Source organism: Quercus robur, chromosome 1, assembly GCF_932294415.1.
Source record: "Quercus robur chromosome 1, dhQueRobu3.1, whole genome shotgun sequence".
Classification (NCBI taxonomy): domain Eukaryota; kingdom Viridiplantae; phylum Streptophyta; class Magnoliopsida; order Fagales; family Fagaceae; genus Quercus; species Quercus robur.
In genome coordinates, this window is record NC_065534.1 from 25,639,684 (window position 1) to 25,651,253 (window position 11,570).

General features: G+C 34.5%; 1 protein-coding gene across 1 annotated transcript; it reads right to left on the reverse strand.

Annotated features, from left to right (window-relative positions):
• Positions 1-3,956: 3,956 nt before the first annotated feature.
• On the reverse strand, positions 3,957-6,891 carry LOC126727299 (CBL-interacting serine/threonine-protein kinase 10). The gene is made up of 2 exons (XM_050432887.1): positions 6,623-6,891; positions 3,957-5,937 (listed from the first exon to the last, which is right to left on the reverse strand). Exon 2 carries the CDS (start codon positions 5,526-5,528, stop codon positions 4,140-4,142), a length of 1,389 nt encoding a protein of 462 aa, XP_050288844.1. The 5' UTR covers positions 5,529-5,937; positions 6,623-6,891; the 3' UTR covers positions 3,957-4,139.
• Positions 6,892-11,570: the final 4,679 nt, after the last annotated feature.

Here is an 11,570-nt window from a genome sequence, read left to right on the forward strand (position 1 = left end):
TTCCCTTCATTCTGCTCTCCCCTGTCTTCGTTTCTGTTAAGAAGATCAACAGTAGGTCCTTTGATCTCACCTCATCGGCAAGATTCCGAGCTGCCAAGGCCGACCCAATGCCTTGGCAATTCCAAGCCAGGATCGTCATGAGGCTCGGCGGTGCTGCCTCGCAGCAACCGCCTCTTCACCAACCATCACCGTATCATCACTAGAGCTACGGCTAATTTGTTTTCCTTCATTTCTCCCATCATTCCTGCGTTTTGTATCCAGCACATTTGGGTCTAAGTCACTTAATGGGGTTTGGCCCACACGCTTTAGACTTTTAGGCCCATTTTCCACCCCTTTTGGTTCCTTTTTAATCTCTTGGGCCAAACGTTTCCAATGCCTACTGTTTTGGCCCAGTTTTTCCTCAGTCCACCCTTTTGTTCCATCATAAACCATTGCCAAAGGGCCTGATTTGGTCACCAGGCCCATATGACCAAAAGGCCCGTTTTTTACCTCTAAAGTTGGCGCCATATTTTCCTTCATCACTGCTTTTTCTTTTTGGTCAATGTTTTTGTCCCATGTCATGCTTTCTGTCCCATTTTTCTGAGATTTGGCTTGGACCAATGCATCCACTCCCGAAACCATCATCTTCTCTTCTTTCTTTTCAGCTATCCCATCGCCCATACCATTTTCGTGTAATGCCATTGACGCCATCACACCATCCCCAGCCTGAGCTTTCAGCTGTGTCAGCGGATTCTTCTCCGAGGTGGGCTGTCTCGAGCCATGGGCCTCACCCACCCCCACTGAGATGTCGTTTGCATTGATGGTCACGCTTCTCTTTTTCGGTTTAGCTCCGGCGCCCCACCGGCTCAAATTTGTGTTCGCTTTTCTTCCCATGCCTGTTTTGTTTTGTTCTTGTGCATATCTCCTTATGATGTCGCCTTTCATGCATGCGCCGTACAACAGCACCTCCCCCTCTGTGTTTTTCTTTTCAGCGTTGTTTTCAGGGCATTCTTTTAGAGCGTGGTTCAACAGGCCACATCGGTAGCAAAAGTTGGGCAGCCCCTCAAACTTGAAATTGACCCACCTACTTTCCCTGCCTTCCATCGTGATCTTTTTTCCTCTAACTAGTCTCTTGGTCACATCTAAACGCACCTTCACCCTCAAACACGTTCCCCACTGAACCCAGACTCCTGGACATTTATCTCCAACACCTCACCCAGCTTGGTACCAATCGCTAGTCCTATTTCCTTTGTTCTGAAATTCAGGGGAAGATTGAAAATTTGGACCCAAAAGGGTGCCCACCTGATTTCAACCTCCTTTGGGGTAAGTTTTCCATCGACCTCTTGGAGTAGAACCAATTGCTTTTCATAACTCCATGGGCACATATCCATAACTTTTTCCTGGTCCCTACCATCCCCGAATTCCACCAAGAATAGTTCCTCATCAACCTCAAAAATTTGGACACTCTTGTTGGGCTTCCAGAGCATCCTCATGTTTTTTCTAAGTGCCTCAATGCTTATACTTTTGTGAGCTAAAATCTTCATTAACACACAGTTCTTCCCAATCTCCCTTTCTGCCTTGGTACATTTGGAATCGATTTCAATTCCCTCATCCTCTTCCTCGGTAAATGACAGTTTACTCCACAAACTTTCAAGCTCCTCTGCCATTCTATTCTTCTACTTGATTCTAAACACTATGTTGAAATAAGGAAATACTCCTCTCAGGGAGAGAGGACCACCACACACCCTCACTTAGGGGGGCACACTACCTCTTGCAAGTGGCTGCAAGACTACACCCTGCTTCTACATGCACTCAGGCACGAGAGGCACAGAAGGTACCGTTTCCTTCGGGAATAAGTTTGACTTCTTTTATGTATTCGACAAAAACAACTTCATTCAATGCTCTACACATATGAATTGATGTATTCGACAAAAACAACTTCATTCAAAATTTACAATTTTAAAACTTTTATATTTAAATGCTCTACACATATGAAAATTTTTCATAGCAATGTAGCCAAATATTGCATGATCAGAGATTAAAGTTGTTAAAAACACAAATATCAAATTGATGACTTTGTAATAAAGTGTTTAGCCAGGACAACTGTTGACATATTGGGGAAAAAAAAACTAGTAATTTCTTCATCAATAATTTAATTTCTTAAGATTGTTGGGTTGCTCCACTCATCATATAAGTGTCGTCAATGCCAATTTTCTTTTGACAAGTCCATACACTTCATTTCTTGATATTCACCTGAGGAAGTGATATACATAGCTAGAATATGACACCAATACGTTGTAGATAATGATCAATGATTTGTACACCTTGATACAACACCCAGATAAATATCTTTCACTTTTGCGTGAGTTGCGGTAGTTTATTGGTCCATCACAATCAAACTTTGGAGTTTTGTTTTTTAATGGCTAAGTTACTTATTCATTAAGAAATTATTATAAGGAACAAACAAATATAGTATTTTTTTTTTTTTTTGGATTCTTTGCATTGTGCACTTCAATCAATAATTGATACTCAGTGCTGGTGTGTGAATGTATTCTCTTATCTCATCCCCTTCCCCCATATGTGTGTGTTTTTTAAATAAAAAAAGATACTCAGTGTTGTCGAGTCATCCCACATCAGTTAGATGTGATATTGAAAAGAGGTTTATCACTTACTCCGCGACACTAACTATTGCATGCAGTTTTGATGTTGGCCTGTGAGTGTATTCCCTTATCTCATCCCATTCCCTCATATGTGTGTGTTTCTCAAATAAAAAAAAAAATTGATAAAATACGTTCATATTCAACCGACTTGTAACCAAGCAATGATTAACCTTTTGAAGTGTTAATTTGGTGTAAGGATTTGAGGCCCACCAATGTACACGATGTTTCCAGTAAAGGCTGATATTCCAAAATATTATCACCACTTTTCTTGATCCTTGAATAACATTCAAACGAAAGCGCACACATAAACCAAGCGTGCTAACAATACCTTTTCTTGAAAGTAACCAAACCAGCATTGTCAAACAAGGTTGTCCAAATGAAAGCCATTTGGAGGAATTATTAGCCTCAAAAAAATGGGACCAAGTTTCTTGAGTCACATGATTACTGCACTATTGGCCTTTGCTTTATTTCTTGACAATAACAATCAACGCGGGTCCCGTTATTCAAATTTCGTCTACCTTACAGCAACAAAAGGATCTTTGAAAAGCCAGATAGGAATTTGCCGTGTGGCCCTTAAAAATTCACCAACACCAATCAAACCAGACGTAATCAATAGAGGACATGAACAACAAAAGTGAAGTTGAACTGCATTATAAGGACAACTGTATAAAGAAGATGAGGGAAATACATATGCAAGGCGATACGTGTCTGGTTGGGCAAAAAAGATGGGTGTTTATCACGAGCAACAATCTCAAATCTTGCCACGAGAGCAGCACTTTGATGCGAGTGTTTTAATTTGTTAGTGAACATGCTTAGATGTATACTTTGGAATTTAATATTACATATGAAAAACTGTCTAATTTAATTGTGGATTTTGGCTTGCATCCAGTGTTTTTGTGCATTGGACGTGATTCACGACTCTTGTCTGAAAATAATCAAGTATTAGTCTCATATTCTGTCTTAAAGCTAGGAACACAACTTTAAGTGCCGAAACTGGTTATTCATTAGATACATCGTGGAAATGAAATATTCTCAAGATGGACTTGGATTTCACAAAAACATTTATGGCGCTATCTAGCATCCCCAGTGCATTTCAAGGATTTTATTTTGAAGGGGCCAAAAGGTATAAGGTAACCCAACTAGAGCTGCCTAACGAAGTGTTTGATTCTTGTGCATTTTAGGACAGTAATACAATATTTAGTCATTTGCAATTTGATTCCTAGTGTTTCAAAACTACCAATTAAATCCTTGTAACTAATAAGGGAAAATGATCCAGTTTTTACTGCACGCGAATCCGGATACTATCACTCAAATGTGTCATGTAATTAGGCACCTGTATAGTAATAATCAAAAAGGAAAATCACATTATCCGTTGGAAAAGATCAAACACATACAACAAAGACTCTCGAGTTTATGACAACAACAAAAAAAACATAAAAGGGCAGATTATCAAATATACAAACAAGCATATGAGGCCATGGGAAATATGGAATTGTATTCTCATTGTTCTTGTTGCTGATGCTGGTCCTGCTGTTGTTGCTGTTGCTCCTGCTGCTCTTGCAGTTGCTGTGGTGGCTGCTCACCTTGCCAAACCCAAACAATATCCTTGAGAGCAGGTCTTATGTTTTCTGTAAATACTTGCTGATATTCTAAGGTATCCCCATTTGCTTTCTTCATTTCCACCAAATGAAGAGACGGAGTGACCTCAAAGATCTCTGCATCAATGGACAAGATCCCATTCCTACCTTCCTTCAGTCCCTCCAATTTCAAAAAACCTGCCTCCTTCTTCATCACTTTCATCTTTAGTCGCTTACCAATTTCTTCCAGCTTAGAGATAATGACCAAAGCAGGCTTGCTGGAAGCAAATCTTGCTTCTTTCCTTCGAGGATCTTCCCCAAATAAACCAGACAGATCAAACCCGGCAGAATGGGAAATAATATCAAAAGCATTCAAGCTTGAAGGTTTAGCTGACTCTTGCTTTGAATCACTAGCCATGCTGCTACTCTCACAGGGAACAGAAGCATCCATATCAGGACTCACACCCTTGCTTTTCCTTTCAGGTGAAGTACGTTTAGAGCTCAATCCTTTTCGGAACCAAGAACTTTCCCTAATCTTGGCCATGGAAGCCCTAGTGTTGGGGTTTGGGTCCAACATTTTGGACAGCAGCCTGCGCACTTCCGGGGGGAACCAATTAGGGCACCTATATTCTGCTTTGCCAATCTTTCTATACATCTCCATCAAATTTGAGTCATGGAATGGGAGATAACCTGCCAATAAGACATACAAAACCACCCCACAAGACCATATATCAGCTTTGGCCCCATCGTAGCCTTTCCTGTTAATGACTTCGGGAGCAACATAAGCAGGAGTGCCACAAGTGGTATGGAGTAGCCCATCTTGGCGCTTTGATTCAGTGAGGGCACTTAACCCAAAATCAGAGACCTTTAGATTGTCATTCTCATCTAGTAATAGATTCTCAGGCTTTATATCCCGGTGATAAACACCTCGACTGTGACAGAAATCAACTGCATTGATCAGCTGCTGAAAATATCTCCGTGCAACATCCTCCTTTAGCTTTCCTTTAGACACCTTGTTAAATAGCTCACCACCTTTAGCATATTCCACAACAAAGTAAATCTTAGTCTTGGTGGCCATGACCTCGTAGAGATGTATAATGTTAGGGTGTCTAACCAGTCTCATAATAGATATTTCTCGTTTGATCTGATCAATGAGCGCAACCTTCATAATCTTTTCTTTGTCTATTACCTTAATGGCCACACTTTGATTTGTTCCTATACTCCTCGCATAATAAACCTTGGCAAAGGTTCCTTGGCCTAGTAATCTCCCTAATTCATATCTTTTCAACAACACGTTTGATGAATTTTCCATTCCAAGCTTCAACACCTAAATACCTAATACGCTAATACACAAAAACTCAACCCTACTCCTGCTAACACAACTTATTTGATTTACAGTGCAGGAGTTATAATCAGTATAAGCACTCAACCATCTTCAGAAAGATCATCAACAGTCATTCTACAATGACAAGTAGGCCCCTCGGTCTTTTTGGAACCAAGAGCAGATGGACTCTTATTTATAATTCCAGTCTCATCACGAATAAAGAAGGATAGCTCTATCGAAGATTCAATATCCTTGGCTTTGGAAACAGAATCCTGAACAGTCAGGCACATCTTTCAGCATTCCCTGGGTTCTCCGTTCTCTCTTTCAGCAAAAGATCCAACTAGAGAATGCTGAAAGTGTGCGCGATTGGAAATTCAAAATCAATAAAATTGGAAACCTGAAAACAGAAACAGGAACAACCTTCAAAACTCTTTAAAATGAAGAGAAACAATAACATGCTAATTCCAGAATATTCTAAGTACTGCAAACTAATCATACTAAAATTGCATGCCAAATTTCACACTTTCACAAATTTTCAACAATCTGGTATAACATAAGCAAATTTCTTCCAAATCCTATACAACAACAATAACAAGAACATTACAACAAGATATGAAGACAACCATGATTTAATTTCAATGCCCTTTTGCTCAAACGATGCCCCTAACACTCTCAGAAAGTAAAAAGTTGTTTTCCAAAATTCACACAGGTAGCTTTGAAACAAGAATCATATTAATCCTAAAACAAATATATTCTTAAATATGATTTCCAAACACCGGCTGTGTCAAAAATCAAATATGTTTTTTTTTTTTAAAAGGAATTTCCGATGAAACAATAAAAGGAAAATCGAAATTTCCCCGATGAAAATTGAAGACTGTTAATGTAAAAGAAAATCATGGATCAAGAATGGCAATACAAAATAATAATAAAAATTATTATCAATGAGCATGTAAATGATCATTCACACAAAGACCCAGATGGAATAAAAAAGCGAAATTGAATAACATGGAAGAAGACAGAAACAAAATTTAATTTTGTTCAGAACAACAAAATGAAAAACCAAAAAAAAAAAAAATACAGACCTTAGATCCTTGGTTCTGCGAAGAAGCACCTGGGGCTGAGGCTGGGGATACCCAATTCTCAAAATTTAGGAGATTTTATTTTTATTACTACAATTTTTACTTTCAGTTAAGGCAACACCTAAGTCCTTGAACAAAAAATCTACGTAAATAAATAAAATAAAATAAAGCTGATAGGTCATAGACTCATAGGTTAAGGTTGTAGCATGTGGACCCCACTTTGGTTTTTTGTTTTTTGAAAACAAAAGTTAGCAATATCAAAAGTAGCTCTGGGGGGTGTTTGGTGTGAGTTGTTTTGAGTTATATATATTTTGTGCTGTGGAGTACAATATAGACTGATGGTGGATAGACACCTGATAAGATTGGTACGTCTCTGAGCGTGACCGTTAGATGCTCAACGCGTGGTATATACCTTTTATAGGATTTTAAAAACGCTTCGCCTTCTTTGATTTTAACACCAGGGCTGTCATCCTGTGTTCGTGCGCCTATGGTGTGGGCGGCATTTTCATGTATAGGTCGGAGGATACTTATCGTTGTTTGGTGACTGTTTTTTCTTCTTATTTTTTGTTTTTAAAAATAATTTTTTATTTTTGAAATTAAAAAACTTGTTTTACAATCCAAAATGGATAGAAAATAAAATCTGTTCTCAAAATTTAATTTGTGAAAGAAACTGAAAACATGTAAGAGACTGTTTTCAGTTTCTAATTTTCAAAAGTCAATGAAAACACGTATCTAATTTAATGAATTTGTCTCATTTAATGAGTTAGCATTACACTTCAAATCCTAATAACGACATATTTTAATATTTAATATTTTTTTTTTCAAAAAAGTATATTTTTAATTTCAACTAACCAAACATATTTTTGATTTCAAAAATACAAGAAAATTGTTTTTTCATTATATTTCCAAAAACAAGTTTTTAAAAATAGAAAACAAAAACAGTTACCAAACATAACCTAATCGTCTATTTTTAGAATTATTTTATTAAAAATTGAAAAAATTGTCAAAAAAATTAGTAATTTTTTTCATTTTTTTTATAAAAAATATTTTTAAATGGTTTACTAATATGTGCTTTAAGGGCACATATTAATTATTCATTTTTAGAAAATTTTATTGGAAATAATTGAAAAAATTGTAAAAAAAAAGTTGGTAACATTTTATTGCGCAGTCAATACTTTTGAAATTTGAACTAATGCCAGCCAAGTTGAAGACGTTTCAAAACTGATTAACTGTTGCTATTCTCTTGTACGATGATTAGAAATCAAATTGGTTAGTTTTTGAAATATCTTGAACTTTGCTGGCATTAACTCAAATCTCAGGAGTGTTGACTGTATTTTAAAATATATTTATCCATTGTTGTTTTTGATGAATACTTAAAAAAAAAAAATACTAGTCTATTTTTTCAACTTTATTCTTGTTGTCTATAAATGAAATTAGATATCTACTAATTATTAATATAGGTTTTTATTGTAATTGTGCTTGTATATAGAATTATATCTTTTAGTATTAGACATTTATTATAATGTATTTGTATTCTTTCTCCAAAAAAAAAAAAAGTATTTGTCTATGAAACTATAAATTTTACCATTTAAAATAAATATGTCGTGTCAAGATTTTAATGGAAGGTTTAAATATTGAATATAATTTTAAATTCATTTTTTAAAAATACATTAAAATATTAATGTATAAAATTGTGAGACTTCAAAAATTTATATGGCATAATATTATGAAATTAACTAAAAAGTACAACTGTACAAGTGCACCAAAGATAGCGTTTTCTAAATTAAATGAGAAAATTTGATAAGCATATACTGAGGCTATGAATATGAGATACCTATGTATGTATGTGTGTCTATTGCCTAAACTAAAAGGCATTTACGATATTTCAATTGGCTTTTATTTATTTTTTGATGGAAGTGAAACATTATTAGAAAACCAACTCACAAAAACAAAAAGAAGCAGGCTTAGCTAACTGGCCGATCATCCTCGATGATAACATTTACAAAAGAAGGGATCATACCCAAAATTGAAGGAACCTGAAAAGGAGTTCTCTAAAGACCATCCAGTCAAAGAGTGAGCAACCTTATTTATTTCTCTATTCACCCCCTTTGGTACCTATTGAAGTATCGAGAATGAGGAGTAGAAAAATAAATCTTTGTTGTTTGGTGATTGAATGGTCAGAGTCAAATGTCTTAACCGATAGATTGAAACTCTCTCAACCAAAAAAAAAAGATAATCAACTTGTTATTATTATTATTATTTTTTATAAGTTATTATTTTATTCATTGCCAGTGTAATAAACAACATAATATGATGACAAGCAAATTAGGATTGTGTAAGCATTTTTATATATTTATTTATTTATGTTTTTAACTAAGATTGTTTTGTTTAGATGGACGCAAATCCACAGGATGGGTTTTCAAGCTTGGTTTGACCTGTAGATTGATGGTTGGAGTATTTTTTTCCCCCTCTCCAAGATGTCCTGTTAAAATGGCCAGGTGCAGTACTCATTGCTACACACCCTAATCCACCAAAGATTTCATTTTTCAAGTTTAATCCATTGTCAAAGTAATGATTTCAATGGACCATCTGCCTTAAAAACAAATTGGCCAAAGCCAGCTTCAACAAGTACATTTCTTCTCTATCCATAACTAGTGTGACCACAATAATTAGCCATCAAATTGACGTAAAATACTATTAAAATTTAATAGATCTTGTATAGATTTTGATATAGAAGAATTTAAAAGCAGTAAGACAATCCATCATAGAATACTATTAGAATTTGGTTTTGAATAAAAGAACTAAACTTTAATTACTAGCTAATTAGATAAATATAATGTGATTATGGTCTTACAACGTACCACCTATATGACCCTAACATCATAGATGGATGGATTTAGAAGCTGACCCTAACATCATGTCATGTCCGTGATTTGTGAAGCTTTAGCTCTTATTGGTTGTGATGACTAATGAAGCTCAAATAGTCTTCAACACTTAAAAAAGAAGAAGTTCAATCAGTCATTCTCTCATGTCATGTCTTGACAACAGTTTTACTTGTTTATAACTTTATATTTATAATATTTTGACTATTAGTTTTGATACTTTGTGCTTTATGCACCTAGTATCAGGACGTAGTTTAAATATTTTTTTTAACAGGTTGGGTCATGGATTATCCAGGTCGGGTCAGTTGACTCGAAAAAAAAAAAAAAAAAAAAAAAAATCAGGTCGGGATAGGTCAAAAAATTCTAACCCGTATTACCATGTCTATATTTGAGTGTCATGTTGGAGAAATTATATTGTTCTCATGGATTATGTCATTTATCCACTATTCTACTAAAAAAAATTCTCACATGTTTAAAATTTTTAAGTTAGGTTATGATAAAAAAAATTTGTTAAACTAACTCAGGAATTTTAAATATGTGGGAGTCTTTTAATAGAATGATGAAAAAATGACGTAGTCCACCATAAGGACCGTATAATTTATCATCATGTTGGGGGGATGAGGATATTTTGTGAAAGAAACTAGCAGTAGCTTCGAAGTGAACGGTAGTTAGGGCAATGGCAACCCCAGGAATTTGATATATCAAATTATCAACAAAAAAAAAAAAAAACATAAAATTTTACAATTTTCTTCTACGAGTTTTCATATTTTGAAATTATTACATGATAGTTTATCATCAGTATCTATAGCCATAGTGAGTAGCTATGACCATTTTATTTTATTAAGTTTGTATAACATTTTTATTTTTATACCGTTGTCATTATCTACTTGTCATTGTTTTTATAAAAATATTTCAAACTAAATACAAAACTCAACTAACTAATACTATATTAATTATTGACACACATAGTCACACTCATTCATACATAAAGTAATACACCATGTGTCTACTTAACCCATCAAATGCTTGAAAAATCACTAATTTTACTTTTTTTTTTTCTTGAATTACTAACTTTATAGCAATATGTCCCTGTTTTGAAACTATTTAGGTCCATATTCCTGTTTTGAAACTCAATTTTGAGAAAATCGAGTTTCAATAAAAAACTAGATCACTTTAAAATCGAGTTATACCCGATTAAACTTAAAAAATAAAAAATAATAATAAAAAAAATTGCATGGAACTCGAGTTCATGGAGCTTGGGTTCCATACTTATAGCTGCGTTCAGGGAGACCTATAGTGGCGTTTTAAATGGAACTTGAGCTCCATGAACTCGAGTTCCATGCAATTTTATTTATTTATTTTATTTTTTTAAGTTTGATCAGGCGTAACTCGATTTTAAAGCAATCGAGTTTTTCATTGAAACTCGATTTTCTCAAAATCGAGTTTCAAAACAAGGGCATGGACCTAAATAGTTTCAAAATATGGACATATTGCTAAATTTTTTAAAAAATAAGGGTAAAATGCTAAAATCCCCCACAGATGTAACAAACCATCTCTATTTCCTAATTATTAAATTATATAAAATAAAATTATATTTATATTGTATACGCACACATCACAATTCACATAGATAAAATTATAACAAAAAATAATAATAAATAATACATACAATCAATATCATACACACTCACACATATATAATATAAATTTATAATAAAGAGAGAGACACTCACATCTCACAAGCACTTACTCTTTACTCTTAGATTTAGAAATACTTGTAATCAAGGTGTGCAAAAATATTTTTAAGAATAAATTAAATTATCAAAATAAATATTATATATATATATAATTTTTTTTTTGTTGAAGTTGAATAGAGTGTAGTGCCGCCCTAGAGTTGGGTTCTCATGGATGGAAAAATCATGTGACCATCAAATAATCAATGGTGCGAATCAGTTGGTAAATATCCTTATTGTGGTCACGTAATGGTCATATAATTTTTCTGTCTATAAAAAATAACAAAAGTTAGTTCCAATGACCAATTTAGCGAATATGAAAACCTGTGAAGTTGC

Bases quoted from the DNA above. Each gene is read 5' to 3' on its own strand.
- LOC126727299 (XM_050432887.1), bottom strand. From the start codon at position 5,528: ATGGAAAATTCATCAAACGTGTTGTTGAAAAGATATGAATTAGGGAGA.